Source organism: Haliaeetus leucocephalus, unplaced genomic scaffold (genome assembly GCF_000737465.1).
Source record: "Haliaeetus leucocephalus isolate CR32 unplaced genomic scaffold, Haliaeetus_leucocephalus-4.0 Scaffold68, whole genome shotgun sequence".
Taxonomy (NCBI): domain Eukaryota; kingdom Metazoa; phylum Chordata; class Aves; order Accipitriformes; family Accipitridae; genus Haliaeetus; species Haliaeetus leucocephalus.
Window position 1 is genome coordinate 2,435,812 of NW_010972504.1, and position 18,273 is coordinate 2,454,084.

The following is an 18,273-nucleotide window of genomic DNA, read 5'->3' on the forward strand; positions in this document are numbered from 1 at the left end:
TCAGTGCCAGACCCGTTCATAGCTCAAAATCAGTTTGATTTGTGAAAGGGATTTTGAGTTTTCCTGCGTTTATCTGTTGGATATGTATTGCTAAACGTTCAATATCGAACCATTGGCCTGTGCCCCAACCATCATCTTTACACTTTTGAAACAGAATTTCTTAAAACATAGGTCCCAATTCCTACAGAGCAGAAAAGTGGTAAAACACTGGCTCAGCTAAGTATCAGGGGTATTTGCTTTAACTGATATCTGTTTTCAAAATTGGAAGTTAAATAGAATCAAAATGGATGACTTCTCCTGGAATTCATATTACCAAGTTTCAGTAATGCTAACAGACTGTTTGGGTGTTGCAGCTGCCTTGGTGTCATAACTTGACATTGCCCTGGCTATCTTAGCCCTGAACAAGTCCGTCCGGCATTGCTTACAGCTGCAACACCCACGTGGTTTGGTGCAACAACCTCCTCCACTTTATCTGCTGCTTCCTGTGCTTTACTTATGAAATGAGAACTCGGCCACGTGGGCACACGCAATGAGCCGCAGCACCTCTGAACAAGAACAAGCAAGTTGCTGGGAGGAGTGTGAACAGCAAGTGTTACCCTGCTCAAAACATTAGCCAGTAGATGTTCCTGTCGGGCTTAACACCAAGCATTTTCCATGAAGCTTCTCCATCTGATGGTACAGCTGAAAAGCAAACCAGCAGCTGTGTTTGGTTTGTTGACGGGCACAGTTTTAAAACAGGCTTCCTGTTCTTTGACTGGCTCTGGTCCTGGGATAAGAGGTTTCAGAAGAAGAAAATGCAGTACGCTCATTTTATGGGTGCTGTGAGCCAGTCCTTAATGGAAGGATGAAGAGGGAGAGTGACTACTATAAGGTGTCCTGAGAAGTGTCTTTTCATTTTAAAAATAATATCTAGCTTAGTCTGATGCCCAGTGCCCCCTGAAGGGTTATCCAGGCTTGCCTCTGGCTTCTTTCAAGGTCTGTTGCAGTCTCTGTTTAAACTTCTCGTACTTCCTTTGCACTTGCTGGATTTTGTCCTTTTCTTCTTTGTCCAGTATCATCAAGAAGTTCTGTAGCTCTGGGATGGAGAATGCATCCCACTGCAAAAAGAGCAGAAACAGAGGGCAAGTAAGCACACACCATTCACTTTACTGCTTTTGTGGGGGTTTTCGCCTGAATCTGCGAAGAGGAACAATAAAAGGCATTTAAACATGGATCTGATCTCCAGAGAGCTTAATCTCACAGCCTCATGTGAGAGGAACAGGATAATGGGCTACACCATAAAGGACCATCTCAGTCCTGAGCCCCTCAGACTGTAGATTTAATAGAAATCATCTTTACTCAGGTGAATTAAAGCTCCCCCTGCAAGGAATGACACAGCTACCTAAGGAATTGAAAAATATATGGGAGTAACTGATGCAGCATTCACCTGCACTTCTTGTCACGAAGGGGGAGCGAGGTCCCAGCAGGCAACGCTAGCCAGCAGGAGCCAATTCTCTTTATTGCAAAATTATCAAAACTGTTTGAGCTTCAGTAAAGCTCGTGGCATGGGGTGCCAGCAGACAAGACTGCTCTGGCTGTCACCTACAAGAGCGTCGGGCTGACAGCAAGGAACAGGCAGGCCACAGGCTGGTGATTGCAATCACTTAATAAATATTGCTTTATGTCTGCTCAGCACTGCCACGGGAAGCCGGCATTCCTGCGGCATCCTTACCAACTGCAGTCCCACTCCTCTGGCAGCACGGCACGTCCTGAACCACCCCGCGGCATGGAGCCGCTCCCGGCATGGGAGGCAGAATCCCACAGGATGCAGAAGCTCCCAACATTCGGCTTCATTGTGGTGGGGAGCATTATTGCAACCAAAAACTGCTTGCGAATTTATTACCTGAGTGTCCCTGGCTTCTACTTAAATTAGTGGATTACTTACAACAGTGTTTAGCTAATCTAATTATTGAGGATTAACTCTGGGGTGGCATTGCTTGGTTCTGTAAACAGATTATAGGTTGGCCATCAAAACTGGCCTCAGCATTTTCACAGCTCAAGTTTAATTTTTTTAAAGATCAACATAATTTAGGAGCAATAAATGACCAAACTTTTTTTTTTTTTTTTTTTTTTTTAAGTAAAGTACAACCAGTCCATTCAGCTGGTAATTTAAGTTTGGAGAAAAGCTGGTATCACACTCAGTATTTTAGAAGGCAAACCCATTAGAGGGAAACAGCCTTGCTTGTGTGGCACCACTTCACCCGTGCTGCCTCTGCCATACATCTCCCAGCTCCGCAATGCTGCCACACACTCCACAATGCTCTTAACGTTCATGTAAAAACCAAGAGAAAGAGTCACTGACGTACCTCAACTTCCCCTGTTTCATTTTCCTTCAGCACAAAACTGAGCACATCTGTGTCAGGACCTGCCAGCAGCCGGAGGTACAGAGGGTACTCGGTGAGAGGGAGCTTCTGGAAGAGCACTAAAAGGGGACAGCAGACATCCACAGTGAGATCTCGGCTGCCAGGGCAGACGAAAGCTCAGCAGGTCAACTGGAGCATATAAAAAGTGGTTCATGCTGCTCAGGATCATGGTGGAAGTAGCTGAGTCTCTAATGCAGATCTGCAACGATCTCTGTTAAGTCTTAGGTGGCATCAGCCCCCTTCTGAAAACTAGTAATTCCCTGTTAACTTAAGCAGCATCACCTCCTGTGGAGGTCCAGCCATTTATTCATCTGAAATTTAGACACTTCCTACCTGCCATACCACTGAGTCCTAGAAGAATGCTTTGGGTTCATTTCTGCAACACAAAATAGTAAGCAAACCCCATCAGCCACAGGAAAGCTGGTGGGTCTGAGGGTACAAACTCACCTTGCCCATCTTTCCGCATCTCCTTGAAAAGTGCAAACTTCTGAGGATTATCTACCACCATGAATTTCTTCAGGAGCCCCTGGATCACCTCGCTCACTGTGGTCGTGCTGCTGATGTGGAGCTGCTTGATGGCATCCAGCGGCAAGTAGAACGAGGTTCTCTTGTCTGTCATGTCAGCCAGGTTCACCTCCTTGAGGGCATCGTAGATGGACTGCGGCCGGATCCCTGCCGGTACCGTCACGGGGCGGCGCAGTTTCAAATGCACTTTAATGAAACCTGTGTACGTCCCATCGTCGTTCTAAAGCAAAGGAGAGGGGGTCAGGCTCCAGGGAACCTTTCCAGTTCTCCCCCCCCACTACAAGGGGCTTTCTGGTCTACAATGCTGCAGCCTGCAGGGTGACTGCAGGACTTTCCACCCCTCGGTACTGCTAGGAGTTTGAGGGTTTGGTATTAATCACATTAAAAGTAACCAGTAATTTCAGGTTAGTCACTATTGATTTTCTCCTGTTCCTTCCACTTGGTAATGACTCATCCCTTCCTCGTGTCTATGCAATCTTGTCTTATTTAAAACCGACACTGCTACTAGTCAGCTATGGAAACCATTACATGTAATTTGTAGTTGCACTTAAGTGAGGATTTGAAACCTCTGGGAAGCTCTCTACCCTCATGTTCCGCAGGATCTCCCAACCATATTCCTCACATTTTATTCCCCACTTAGGGGATTCTCACATCAAATAATAAATCATCATTCAAGATCAGCCTGTCTCACAACAGGTCCCTTACCCTACCCTCAGCTCTGCAAAAATGCAGAAATCAAAGAGAAAAGCCTGGCTCTATACAGTCCATCTGTGGGTGCCAGGCAGGAACAAGCCAAGGGATCCACCTCAGGTGCCGGGAGCACTGGCCTGTGGTCCCACCAAAGGGCCACCACCAGCGGCTGAGCCACATTGAGTCCCAGGACTGTATCGAGTCCCAAGACTGTATTTTTCCTAAGCTTCAAGCAAAGTAACTCAAGAGTAACTATTTGGGTCCCAAATGACTCCTATAAGCCAAGGGCTGATAAAAATCAATGGGCAAGACATTCCAGCTGCAGTTACTGTGCAGCCTTCACAAAGGAAATGGTTGCAAGATCTACTATTTTAAATAAATTTCAGTTTATTTTCATACGTTAGCAAGCACCAGGGAGTTATGTCGCTGCTGTTCTTGGAAGTTCTACAATTTAATTATTTCACTCTTTAAGAAGCTTTCCCAACCCCCCTCTCTGTAAGATCCTGTGAAGTTTGTACCTTTGCAGTACTCCAGTTTGTAAAAGAGGTTATTTCCTTGTCTTCTCACCACATATCATCAAGGCTTTACTTACAGGTGGTGATATGCAAGTCTGCAATCAAAACTTCAAAATATAAGGCACCCACTGTGGTTCTTAGACCTCTGCTTAAGCAAGCCTGGCAGTGGAGAGGAGAAAAGCATCTCTTTTGAGAAAGGCTTTGTCTTTCTAAATCCACTTTGCGACAGCTGCTGAACTGCAGTGTTGCAGCCTGACTTTTTACTATGACTCATCCCCGCTAGAACAACATGGGCTCATCTACTTGTGGCAAGTCATTTGTAGCACACACTAGCCAGAAATTACTGTGCCAGTGTTCCCAGTTGAGATGGGATGGAGGCAGGGAAGGGTTACCTCAAGTGTCGGTGACTAACGCTAAGGAAACCCAAGCAGGACGGAGCAGGAGAAAAAGCAGATCAGGTAAGGAAGATAAGAACATCTCAACAGCCACAAACCCTCTTGCCTTGGAGACACCTTCCTACAGGCTGGCTCAGTTCACAGCCCAGAGGAACCAGCATCAGTCTTTCTGCATATTAGGTAAATAGAGCCCCATACATACCAGCTTCATCAACAGGCAGTTGGTAACTTTTGCATTGTATTTTTCAATTTTCTGTTTGATCTCCTGGATGGTCGGAGGCTCAGGTTTTTCTTCTTCTACTGTTTGTGTTACATTCTGAAATCAGAAAAGACAGGCTTTAGCTGTTTTACGTATTGGGTAACACTGCATCTGTTCAGCTCTACTTTTTCTTGGGAAATGCAGGAACAAAGAGGCTGTGCAGATCCTGAGCTCACGCTAGCAGCAATGGCGTAGGTGGAGATGGTCCCGACAGCCAAGAGGCAAAATGTGCAGGATGCCACGTCCCTGCCCCAAACCACCTCTGTACACCAGTAACCAGCAGTGGAGGGTAACACAAACCCCACCAGTTAGTGGGACACTGAGGCACAGAGCAGTAGAGACATCCCAATACAAACCAGGGCAAAGAATCCAGCCTCTAAAACCCGCTTTCAAAAAAAAAAAAAAAAGCCACTTGCACTTCCCAAGTGTTTCTTTGCTTCTTGCAATGCAGTTGGAAAAAAAAAAAAAAATCACATCCTATTTCTAGTATTCGTGGCTCTGCCTACCCAAGCCAGGCACCCCCTTAAAAACCCAGGGTGCTCCTCAACCAGCTTCCAGCAGGTTCACCCAGGCAGAACCTGAAGTTAAATCTCTGCTGGATTACTCCTTACTGCTCTTGTCCAAACCTTTGGAAATTATAGCTCAGGGCAGCAAAATCACACAAGCAGCAAGCCGGCTGCATGACTAATAAATCAGTCACTGCAAAACCAGTCAAGGCATCCCAGCCCATGTCAGAAACCATTCAGCGTCTGCCTGCGCGTGGGCTCACTGGGAGGACAATGGCTGCTGCTTCTCACTCAGGTTTTGGGGGATTTCCTTTTGGGAGGCAAAGTGACAGATTCGGCACGTAGGTGGGCTTTACTTGCAGGTCACACATGGAAATGTCGCTAATGAATAATGGGAAAACACAATCCTGTCACCAAGAGGCAGCTCATGGGAGCTTCCCAAATGCAAACCAGGTTTTAGAGCTTTTAAGCAGAAAGACAATGAATGGGTTTGCATAAAATTCCAGATCAGAGCCCAGCACTGCCAGCAGCACGGGCTGAGCTGACTCAGGACAGGGGGAAGAGTCCAGGCCAGGAGGATGCTGCCGTGGGGTCAGAGCGGCTGCAAGACCTGTGCTAGAAGGGAGCAGGACCAAGGTGCCCATTACAGGCCATCTAAAAGGGGAAAAGTAAGGTGCTTTCTGCAGAAGAGGGCCAGAACATGCATCTCTGGGGTATGCTGGAAGAAAGCATGCAAACCACCGCCAAGCCCTGCCTGCCCCTGCGTCCCACTGCTCCTGCCCAGCCCCAGGGAGATGTCTCCGGCCACCCAACCTCCCTGCTCCCAGCCTCAAAGGCAGGCAACATGTTTGGCTCGCAGCAAGTCTCTTGGGACGCCGGCCACCTTCCTCTGGGGACACGCGAGACAGGGAGAGAGCAGGAACAGTGTCGGGGGAGCCAAAAGGGAGGCTCTGACGAGGCAGCGGGAACATGCAGTTACGGATGGTTTTCTGCAGAGAAGGTTTGTAGCAGCCTCGAGCGAGAGCCTGAGCCACGCTCCCACCTCCCATCTGCCCAAGTACTGTGGCACAGCCTGCAAAGGCGCACAGGCACCCTGGAAACAAAATGTCAGGATGTGATCCTCCACCATCGTGCCCAGTGTGACAGCAGAGCCCAGGCACACTCAGGCACTGTGGGAACACAAGAACCAGCGAGCTCTTTTCCAAAAACTTGCTGGAAGGCAGGAAAGGATGTGTCAGCACTTACGGGCAGGGATTTTGTGTGTTCCCACCCTAAGAGTTCAAGTGCAGCCTCGGCAGAGCCCCTCGATGCTCCCGGGGCTGTCCCCAGGTGCCTGTACTTTGCCTGCACCATGCAGGGGGGGCAAGGAGGGGAGGGAAACCCAGAGCACAAAGCTAAAGCTACTGAGCCACAGCCATGCCCCCAGCAGACAGGCAGCAAGTGCTTCTAGGGACACCCCCCTGCATCCCATCCCCATCCCCTGGGGACTGTGTCAACAAGCCCAAAGCAGGTACTCGGGACAAAAGCGCCCGCTCGCCTTCAGCATCCATCTGGAGCAGTCTGCTGCAGAGTTAAAGGCTCCTGTAATCGTGAGATGGAAGCAAGGACTCATGTGACCCTGAAGTAAATTCAAATTCACAAGTGGGCTAAGAAAATCTATTAATAGAAATTAAACGCAGGGAGCTAAATGAACCCGGGAGTTCCCCAGCTGCATGGTAAAGCCCAGCAGCCACCTTTGGGTCTCCTCGTGGGAAATAACCTGCTGCAAGGACAGGACTGCACCGACTGCACCGCGGGTCTCTGCGGGCAGCCTGCGAGGACAGCCGGCTGAGCAGCGTTCCCTGTGACGTACTGCAGCTGAACTCCTGCCCTAAGCACGTCTCCAGCCCAGGGACGCCGATCACGTCAAACCATGGTGTCAGACGCAAACCAGCGGCAAGAATTGCAGCCTACAGCAACACACGCTGTTCATCTCTTTGCACGATGGCTGGAGCTTTTCACCGGTTTCTTCAACCACTGCCTCGCCGGCAGCAGGATGCCGGTCCGACAGTAGGACGCCGGTCCGACAGTGGCATTCAAGAAGCCTCGATGACTTTATTGCCGCAAGACCATTGGAAACTCCCTACGTGAGGCTCATCTTGTGCTTCAAGCTTTGATGCCACTTTAGCCCAGGTTACCCAAAGCCCTTCAGTGGAGGGGCCTTCCATCCAGTCGGGAGACCAGGTCTCCTTTGAAGCACAGCCTTCAGCATCCCCAAATCCAGACCTGCTGCAAACAAACCTGCTTGCATCTTGGACTATGCTCAGTGGGCTGGATTTCCCAGCGCAATGCTCTGTTGCCTTTCCATAACTCACCACCTTCCCTGGAGACAGGCTGTGAATACATTTTGCCAGTGCTGCCTGAAACTGCGAGCAGCACTCCCATATTTTATGTGGGCTTGCTCAGAAGTTAGCATTAGCGGAGAGCAGAAAGTGTGAAAGGATGTGCCATCAAGGCCGGTAAGGCTCAGAATGAAAACTGTAACCTCTAAGATGGAAAAAAAAAGGGGAAAAAGCAACTTTGGGAGCAAAGCCCATCTATTCCCAGGCAGCCCCACAGCACATGACACCAGGATGCAGCAAGCTGTAAATAAGCCAGTGTCACCCCAGGCTACCCATGACATTTCTTTTAGAAGGAGAATCAAGCACAGGACAAACTGAAATCCTGGTTGCAATCTGGCAAGACTGCTACAGTCCTGGGACTCGAGAGCCCTGAATTCATTCAGGTGATTCCCAAGTGAGATTTCACAATTTCTGCTTGAGACTAGCAAACAGTACGAGACCTCTCAAAACACCAATGTGGAGCAGGAACCCAATGGAGGAACACTGACATTGTATTAGAGTCTCCTTGTTCAGTGCCTTAAGAAAATAAAAGCAAAGCTTTCCTGGGGTATTTAAGAATTGCAGATAAACATCCACTTATCATAATGGCTATTTCAACTCCCCAATTTGTCAAAGTCCTTAGGCACATGCTTCACTGCAGTCTATTGACTCCAATAGGTCTTACATGGCCGCACACAGGTGCCGGGCTGGCATGGGAGTCTTTAAAAATAATGCCAAGGGTAGAGATTTTCAAAAGTAGCACTGGTGAAAAGAAAAAAAAAAAAAAGAAAAATGACAAAAAACTTCCCTTTAAGTTAACAGAAGCTGTGCACTCAGAAACCCTCCACTTCCTTATGTCACCCATTTCACAGCACTGGAGACAAGCATGGCCGTGCTGCCACCCACCAGGGCTGGCCCCCACCCCAATCGCACAGCAAGCAAGTGCTCGGAGACCCCCCGGACCATCCCCTCCTGCATGCAGAGAGACTTGTAGCTGCACAGCACAGCTGCAGCGGTAAGGCATGCTGTGCACGTACGCTACACTTCATCTGTGGCACAAACACGAGCCGGTGCAGACCAGCATCCATCCAGACACGCAGGGCAAAAGCAAACAGAGCGGCTCGGTCCGCTCCTGTCACTGCAATTTGCTTCTCCCCAGCGGGGCAAGGCCCTCCCCTCTTGTGATGTTTCCAGCTGAGGAAAATAGCACATGCCAGCAATTAAGAGCTCTTGGAGCAGCACGTGCGCTGATGCCACCCGGTTTCCATGGAGGACGCACGATGCACCCAGGACGGCAGGAGCCTGGAGTGGTGCCGGTCCCCAGGGTTTCGCAGCAGGCACAAGGCAGATGCTAATTGCTTCATGCTCCAGGGAACCCAAATCACTGGCAGAAGGAGGAGCAGGAAACCTGGCTCAGGAACACAGCGCTGGTGGCACCACGTCACAGGTCTCGCACCACGTCCCCGCACAACTCCATCAACAAACTGCCACCCAGCCTCCGGCGCCCTGCCTTCCCCATGCGTGCATCTTGGGAGATCAGACATACCTGCTGGTCTCTGGGCTTGCTCAGCCCCCCGACTCCCCCAGCGCACCCCAATCCTCGCAAAACACTCGTAACCCCTCCGGGTGGGCACAGGTCAGCTGCGCTGCAGAGCTCTGCTGAGCAGCCTTCCCTCCCCAGCGCTCCCACGGCAGCGGGACCCTGCTGAGGCACCCAAAGCTGCCCTGCTGCTGCTGGTGGAGATTGAATTTTGCTCCCAGGAGCTGGGATCGGCCGGCGGCTGGGATATGCTGCTCGGGCAGGAGGGTAATTTGGCCCCTCTCGCCTGCTGCTCCTGCCCTGGCAGCGCTGGGGAAGGCAGGAGGCAGCTCAGTTCCCACCCGCGTGAAGGTTTTCCCAAATCGCTGCCTTCCTCTGCCCATCCTGCAGCTTCTTGATGCTCAGACTCTCATCTGGGAAAACATATTAGGAAAGAAACACCACTTGTAATTTATTTATTTACCACATCTATTTGTTTTGACTAACCCAAACATAAGCCAAAGCATCCACAGACCCCAGGATCCCACTGCACACAGGAACGTACCAGCACCTGCACCCGCTGCTCAGCCAGCGTGGCCAAACCCCGAGAGCAGCACAGAACCCCTGCCATGCCGACCGTTCATCTGCGGCTGGAAGAGTGAACACCCTGATGTCAGGATTGCCCCAAGGAAATGGGATTCCAACCCTTGGCCGTCACAGCTCCGACAATTTACATGACTGTGTGGCCACAGCTATGGTAACAGGTTGTTCTCTCCCCTTCCATGCAATTCTAATTGAAAAAGAAACCCTGCATTATGACAATTTGACAAATACAGGTTTTAAACGGACATAGTAAGTTCTCTTAGGGTCATTTTATAAGTCATCTTCCACCCGGTGTGGAATTAATTTGCTTTTATTAAGCTCCCAGTGTCAGTGACAGATGGTTTAACTGTTTCCACTGCAGCACAATTTAAGGTGTGCAGAGAGCAACCAACCCACACTGGAAAACAAAACCAGCAACTTTGCACAGGGCTCCTGGCTCTGCCAGCAGCTGCGACCTGGCGATGGCTTTAAAGATGCATCTCTGGAACAGCAGGTTGTGTATATGGCATAAAGCAGCATGGGACTCCCAAGCCCCTCGTCTCTTACACGTCAGTTGTAGTGCAAAAACCAAACCAGAAGTTGCCGCTTCCACACTGCTAACATCTAAGTGGGCTTGACACGTAGCTAGGCCAGTTCTTACAACCGCTTGGATTTTAAAAGGAAAACTGCCATGTGTTACGAGAATCAGCTGGACCAATACTGCAACAAAACACTGCCAGCATTGCAGAAAAGCTCTTCAATTCCACCCCAGGGACAGCACGGGAGCAATCCTACTGCACCAGCTTCCTACACCCTCGGACTCAAGGGAAAGAAAGTTTTAATAATCTCTTTCTACGCAGCAATCCCACCACGGGGCTGACGAGCACAGCGCACACAACAGCACCAGGACAAAACCTGAGGGACACGCTCCACCCAGGGCCGAGCGGCGAGGCCACTGGAGCAGAGCTAACGCACACCCGAGCCGGCTGTCCCGTGGGACCCAGCGCGGTGCCGTCCCGACTCCGGCAGCTATTTAGGGCCGGGGGAGCCCTGTGGGACCATAAAGGGCACTGGGGCTCCAAGGGCTCACCCCTTCTTGCCGTTCATGGTAGCAATGCTCGGGCATGGCTACGCCACGAGCCCCCAGCAGTGACCACACCATCCATCGCCAACCCCCTGCACACCCCGCGGCTGGAGACTCTGCTTTTCTGTTTTCCAGATCAAAACCCGCCTGCAAGCAGGACCCAAACCGGCCCAGCAGCACCAGCACCGTGGCAGGGGAAGCCCTGGGAAGAGGGTCCATGGCCCAGGAAGAGAAGTGCTGTTCCTTCCGTCATGTACGATTAAATCAGCTCCTTCTTGCTCTTCACGAATCTATCCGGACCTCTGGTTTTGCAAAGCTTCTGGTGCAGAATACGCAATTCTGACTGAAGGAAGAAAAACAGAAGCTATTAACCATAAACCGTTGCCACATTTCCTGTTGTACCAGGACAGGATGAAGCAAGCTGTTAACAAAACAACAGCTCGGTAATTCTGCCTGCGCCTAAATCCTGGCAGTCACTGCTGGACCTGTGGCTCTCCTGGCTGGAAACTGGGAAAGAATGACATTAGCCATCCTCGGGGATGGCCTGGCTGCGTGGCAGCACACCACGATGTCTGTGTGCCAGCCTGCAAAACCAGCACATTCCCACGGCCTCCATCGTGCCACCCTCACGTGCAACTGGAAGGAAAGTGATAGCGAGACTGGAGCTGCCAGGATGCTTCCACTCCTGCCCTGTTAAAAACCTGATGCAGAACGTTGCACGGCAATGGATGCCAGAGTTTAACCACCACTGCCAGCTTGCTGGCATCACTTAAATTCAGCAGGGGAGGCGTTTACCATCCCCTATGAAACTGCCATAAAATAACGTGCAGACAGTTGTAGTCTGCAGTGAGACAGAGGCAACCATGGTCTGCACAGGACCAAGCTCAGCCATGCAACCACAGTGGCCCAGGGCACCCGCAGCAGCACAGAGAAGGAAACATGCCCGTGTTCTCCCCTTGCCCATCACAGCCTGCTGCAAACAGGCTTCCCTTCCATAACCTACATTATTTCTCAATTGTAAGAAACATCAATTGTAAGAAAAGACTCGAGCCTCATCTGGCACTTGGGCTAATGCTCGGCAGGATAAAGGCTGCCCAGAACAAGCGCCCCGAGAAGAGGCAGGCAGCTGCGATGCACAATGCCCATCGCCCAGGGCTCGGGCAGCCGTGGTCCCAGGGAGTGAGCCACACCAGCCTCCTCTTTGCAATCCACCACTCATCTAATGAGCCGTGAGCTTGTGACAGGCTATTACGGAGGAGGTAAAAAACCCATGGGCCATAATGATTATGGTGACATACTCTCAGAAGAGTGATTCTAATCCAAGAAAGGCAACAACGAAGCCTCCGTGACAGATTTTTCTATTTATCTGTTTGCAAGGATGCCAGGAGAAACACACTCCACATCCAGCTAAAGAGCATCCTTCCTACAGCCTCTCACCTTGCAGAAGTCAACCCCCAGCTTAAAAACCTTTATAAAGCAAGCAAAGGCAGCAGCTCTGCACCACACCAGACCCCTCTGCTGGGAATAACAGCTCTAGGTGGGACCCGGGAGCTTTCCGACACCGCTGCAGCAGTGCAGAGGGGATGGTGCCCTCTCCCCCCAGCTCCCAGTCCCACCGCAGCCCCAGTCAGCACCAAAGAGCTGGTGTGTGGTTACAGCTTGGATGCACAGCTCAGGAGGTGGAAGACTGGCAGCTCATGAACCGTGGCTTTGCTAGCCAGAAAACCAGACACAGAAAGGGCCCATAGGTAGAAAGGCTGAGCGTGCACTTCCATGGGACTCTCCTTGGAGCAAGGGCTGCCTCCCCGCAGCCACAAACCAGCCTCAGAGACACTACCCCTGCCCCCTCGCTCCCAGCCGATTTTCCTCACCAGCTATTTAGTTAATGAATTTGAACAGCAGAACGGTGGAGAAGGACTTGGCACGACATCACCACATTCTTGGCAATGACTGTCTTATCTAGAGGCAGGAGTGGCCAAGTCCTCCCTGGTGTGCTCGGGCACAGGTCCATCACCATTTACATCAGCATCACTGTGACAACTTGCATTCCCAAAAACGCAGCCCAAACTCTCCCTTTGGCTCCTATGTTCAGACTGCAAGAGTATTTAGAAGACCTCTTCCGAAGCGACTTTATGCCTCAGGGCATCAATCCTCAATTCTTCTCCTTATTAAGGAAAGATCTGTCTTAAAACATCAGAAAACAAAGCCTGGAGAAGTGCGTCCGAGTGCAGCTGGCCGGGGAGCCATTCTGAGGAGCATCACCAGCTCACACCCTGTGATCACCACTATCACACCGCAGCACGAAGGACTGGAAAGAAACGTGAACGCTTCAAATTGGAGCCAGAAACATGAGAACCAGCAGCTCAGAACTGTAAATCCAGCTGCAGCAGGGAGCAGTGGCAGCTAAGGTGCAGTGGGGCTGGGGCAGGACCACCCAGCCCCACCACAGTCACCAGAGAGCTGGGACATCTCTGCTTTTGCACAGCTCTCCATCACTGCCCAACACCTCCCCCTTCACCGCACACTCCCACGATACACAGCACAATTCGGGGAACGGATCAACCGCTTAAGCGTGGACAGGTGAGGGGGGGGAGGAATCGTACAACAGATTTGAACAAACAAAACAAAACCAAAAACCCCAACATATTTCACTCCCTTTGAGAAATTCAAACGAGATGCTGCGGTTTACTTTGGGGTTCAGAGGAAAAGGCAAAAGATAGGAGAGCAGTGCCTCTCTAGAGAAGGGGAGAAGGATCGTTGCTGCATTTCAGAGAGGTTAGAGGCAAGTGGAGATGGGCTCGGTGTTTTGATTGCCATGGAGATTTCACTTAGAAACCGTTTTTCCTGCCACATCGCTGCTCAGCAGAGAGAGCTGAGCAGGTCCTCCCAGGGAGCTCCATCTCAGGGGGGTCTGGGCTGGACAGGACCCCACAGGCGCACACCCACGCCACTGTCTGTGTGCACGGAGATCAGCCCGGCAAGACCCCGGCCTGGATCAGGGAGGCAGGGTGGATCAGAGGGATCTGCTGATCCTTAGGAGCAGACATTTGGGAACCGATCACAGCCTTGCAGGGCCAGGAAAAGCCCCTTCCCCCCCAGGAGAGGTGCCCCAGGGCCGCTCCTGCGCTCCAGGCTGCGCCGGACCCCCTGTAGACCTGCCTCCCCTCTGGAAATCACTCTGTGCTCTGACGGTCCTTTGGAAGACAGAGACAACGGGCCAAGGACAGGACCCTGTGCTGGTCCCTCGCCTCTGGCTCCTTCTGCATTGCACCAGGCAGAGCGATGCCCCCTTTGCCCACCCACCACAGGCGACATAAATTCCTGCTGGTTACCTGCAACCCACAAACTGGTGCAGGTGCTGCACCTGACAAGCAGCCAATTCGGGGACTACGGGGTTTCTCCAAGGCTGGACAGGATCTTGGAGATCACCTCCAGCCCTTGCTTGGGTTTCAAGCATCTCCAAGGATGTAGCCCCCATCGCAGGCACCACCACGTGCTGCCACCATGGAGGGCTTGAAGAGAGGGAGAAAACAGACACGGAGCCAAAACCAGCACTGCGGTGTCCTCTGACTCCCCTTGCCCGAGCTCACGTAACTCCCCGCCGGCCGCCCCCTCCCGCACGGGGCACCCCCCCACGGTGGTCTCTGCTCTGAGCACCTGGTAGCAGAGCAACACCCCCTGTGCATCCCACCGCAAACACCTCTACCATGTCACAGCTTCCCTCTTCTTCAGTGGAGAAGACTTTTGCCTGCTGGGTTACCCCAGCTCATGTTGTTCAGGGACCCCTAACCCAGGAGCTGCTCCCATCATCCCCATCCCTGGATCCTGCCCCAGGTGAAACTGCATGGCGAAACTTGCCCCTTTCTCCTCTAAGCTAGCTCTCCCGGCAGCCACTGATGCAGGACTCAAAGAGCAATTTTGCAGAGTTTTAAGCAATCACGCTTCAGGCAGAAGCCACTGAAGCCATTCAGCTGAAGAGTCACGAAAATGCCAAGTAATAGATCTCCAGGGATGAGGTCACATCTGAGATCTAAAACAGTTCTTTGCTAATGAAGAGTGATTGCACTGATGGTTCTGAAAATAAAAAAGGAATTACAAAATTCCTAGAAAGAGGCTCTTCAGATTAATACAGTTATTTCAATCAGAAAAATAATTTCTCTAATCATAGTGATCAAATTCCCGTCTCTATTTTTTTAAATGGCGGGAGGTCTCTATGTCCCCTCCTACCCCACCTACAATGCATTTCCTCTACAGAGATTGTTTCCTAGGTCTTGTAAGACATGCTTCCCTAAGTTATCCGTATTTAGCTTATTCCTGCCCAGCGCAGGGCATGCCCATGGGCTGGTGGCTGCCGTTGCTGCAGCACTGACCACACTGTGCATTCTGGGCTCGGGAATCCTTCCTGGGCATCTAAGGACGGACAAACGTTGCTGTTCACAAACACACCCAGCAGGTTAGCTCACTTTTGGGTCCAAGCTGATGTTTTCTGCCCACAGCCAGGAGCAGGTACCGTACCTGGTGGTGAAAAGCAACGCTGTTGCCACAAGCAGCTCTTGCAGCAGTGGAAATGTTCCACATTCAGTACCATCACTCAAGAGCAGTGAGATACCAAGTAAAAAAGGGGGGACAGGGAGTGAAGCAAAACCCAAAGGAGATGTCCACCTCGGGGCTGAGCCTGTCCCTCTGCTTTGCTGGCTGCTTCCCAGGCACATGCTCTCCTCGCTGCCCTCCACCCGCCGTCCAGACCAGCCTCACTGGACCACCACCACCTTCTCTTCCTCCTCCTCCTCCTCCTCCCCACCATGCTCCAGGGCTAGCTCCATCCAGAGCTGAGGTACAGCCTCATGCTCCTGCAAGACCTGCACCACCAACAGCCCCCCAGCATGCCACGAACCCCCCAAAACCTCCTTCCCCAAAACCAAGGCCTGAGTATGGTTTCCACCTCCCGCCGGAGAAATGCGAGGACCCACCTCTGCACACAGACCCATTATGCAACATGATTTGCTTGAGCAGCAAATTTTGTGTGGGGGGTTTTTTTTTTTTTTTCATGCACAGGAACCATTTCCTCCCCGTAACACCAAACGCCCAAAAGGCTCCATCTTCTCCAGCAGCCACGAGGTCTGTCACCTACGCCAGCCACATCCAGGAGAGGAGCCAGGCAAAAGGGGCTGCTGCAGCCCCCGACCCCTCTGTGAGGGAGAGCTCCCAAGCATGAACAGGATCAGGCTGATTTGGAAAGATAGCCGAGGATCTGCAGTGCCCTGGCTCAAAAAGAACAGCATTAAACTGGTGTGGGGTGCAGCGCCTATTGCACTAACACCGTCATCTTTTACATCTCCTACACAAATGAATCATCAAATGACATTTAAAAACCAGCAGTACGTGTCGGTTAATCATAGCGAGAGGGAGCTGCTGGCTAACAGGGAATATCCCATGCTAAACCCAAGGGAGCATTTCTTCAAAGAAATTAAAACAAAACTGCCAGTTGATTGAAACTCTTCCCCCAGAGCAACCTCCCCCCCCACCAAGGAGAACAGCCCAGGTCGCCGGCAGAGCCCTCCGGACCCCGCGCTGCGGAAAGCCGAACCCCAGATCACCTGCTGAGGATTGCAGCTCAGCAACCTCGGGCGTGCAAATATAGCAGAGCCCGAACAGAAGCGCGTTGGTGCTGATGTTTTGCAGGGGAATTTCTAAGTGAAAAAGCTGCTCCCCGGGTCAGATCTCATCTCGCAGCGCCGCAGGGCTCTTGTTCCTGAGCGAAACCCCCACTTCCGCAGCAGCGCCTTCTCGCCTTCTCCTTTTGTGCTCAGTTCTGGTTGGGGCCCCAAAGTTTATGATGGGGATGTTCTTGTGTTGTTTGTTTTTTTTTTTTTAAATAAACACTTAAACATGAAGCAGCTTTGTCAGCGTTACCGATACAGAAATCTCGTCCTGCTCCAAGGCAGGTACACATGCACCCAAGCGCCCAGAAAAGGACCAGATTCATCACTGTGTTAATAAGTTCACAGATTAATTTAGTCCTGTAACTTTCCCATCTCCCTATCCACCTCAAAGGCACAATTTTCACCAACGATGCATATTTCGCGAGGCCAAACCACATGTCCCTGGCCGGGAGCCTGACCCGTGGATGGCAGCTGGCAGGGCTGCTGCCTGCCCCCCCTAAAGCTGAAAAACCCACATTTAGAGTCGGCTCCTCCACCGTGGATCCCCCAGGAAGGGGCCAACCCGGCATGCAAAAGGTCGAGACGTGGCTGAGAAAAATCTGCAGCAGTGCAGACCCCCTGCACAGGAGCGGGGAGCCTGCAAGAGGCAGATCGAGCCCTCCTCCCCACCAGCAGCTCTGCCCTGACTCCAGCTGCAAGCTAATTTTGGCAGCACCTGCAGCCAGACGTGCAGGAACACTGACATCTCCCCTCGCCGGCAAACCCCCCCACCTCCCACCCAGCACAGCCCTTCCCACTAGTTTTTAAGCTGTTACCTTGGCAGGGACCTTGTTCGGCGTGCTCCGGAAGAAAGAGGTTTTTGCCGTGAAAAAGCAATCCTCGAGGTCTTCATCCAAGCTACAGTACCCGCTGCTCATGCTGCTGCCGATGGTCATCGAAGCCCAGCAGAGGCGAGAGGCCGAGCGCGCAGAGGGCTCGCCGGGGGACCGGCCACCATCGGCGGTCCCCGCTCCGGCTCCCGCACCAGCAGCGAGCCCGCTCTCACATCCTCAGCTCGCCGGCGCTTATCTGCAATAGCTCCTTCTGCTCATCCTCCAGAGCCAGCGGAGCTATTTCTCTTTAACAGGCAGCCGTGCCGGGTAACCCTTCCCTCTCCTCCTCCACCCGCCTCCCTGCGCAGCAGCGCTGGGGTAGCATGGAAGGGGCAGAGCTGCAAAATTTGCTCCCGCTCTCGGTGCCCGGCTTCGCTCACCACCCGTCGTCTGGTCCCCCGGGTTCCCGTGCAGCATCGCCTCCCCTTCCTGCGCTCGCCTCGCACCGCGCAGCCCTCCGCCACTTCCTCTTGCAAAATTTCTCACCCTGCTGCACGCCGGGGAGCAGAGGTGCTGGGCTTGGCCCTGGGCACTGCCCGGCCCCCGGTTGCCCCCGGCACCTCCTTTGCTACCCAAAAATACATCGCCACGGCAGGCTGGCTTCTCGCTCCTTTCCCCGTTCGCACGTCCTCGAGAGCTGCGTTGCATCGGCTGCCTTGGGGAAGCAAGCCCAGGCTAGACTGAGCCTGGCCGCGCTGCCGAAAGGTGGTGGGGATGGGGGGAGGCTGGTGAGGACATGGCCAGGAGCCCCCGGCCACCAAACTCCGGGAGACAGCGGGTGCCTCTCCGCTCTGCAGCTAATTTTAGAGCAGCAGGAGCGATTTCAGCAGCGCCGGCACCCGGCTGAGGCAGCTTCGGTTGCAGCCCAGAAAAAAGCCATTCAGCTCTCCGGTCCCGTTTG

General features: G+C 52.3%; 1 protein-coding gene across 2 annotated transcripts; it reads right to left on the reverse strand.

Annotated features, from left to right (window-relative positions):
* Positions 1–811: 811 nt before the first annotated feature.
* Positions 812–17,766, reverse strand: RASSF5 (Ras association (RalGDS/AF-6) domain family member 5). Of its 2 annotated transcripts, XM_010579198.1 has the most exons (5): positions 17,316–17,766; positions 4,730–4,843; positions 2,850–3,147; positions 2,346–2,461; positions 812–1,097 (listed from the first exon to the last, which is right to left on the reverse strand). In XM_010579198.1, the coding sequence occupies exons 1-5, from the start codon at positions 17,433–17,435 to the stop codon at positions 945–947; spliced, it is 801 nt and encodes a 266-aa protein (XP_010577500.1). In that variant the 5' UTR covers positions 17,436–17,766; the 3' UTR covers positions 812–944. The 2 variants fall into 2 exon arrangements, with proteins under 2 accessions (XP_010577500.1, XP_010577508.1); XM_010579206.1 differs by lacking the exon at positions 4,730–4,843.
* Between the last annotated feature and the right edge of the window lie 507 nt (positions 17,767–18,273).

Excerpts from the sequence above, each read along its gene's own strand:
- RASSF5 (XM_010579198.1), bottom strand. The coding sequence starts at position 17,435 with ATGACCATCGGCAGCAGCATGAGCAGCGGGTACTGTAGCTTGGATGAA. Across the intron at positions 4,844-17,315 it reads CGAACAAGGTCCCTGCCAAG|AATGTAACACAAACAGTAGA; the intron begins GTAACAGCTTAA and ends TTCTGATTTCAG. Across the intron at positions 2,462-2,849 it reads GATGCGGAAAGATGGGCAAG|TGCTCTTCCAGAAGCTCCCT; the intron begins GTGAGTTTGTAC and ends GTCCCCTTTTAG.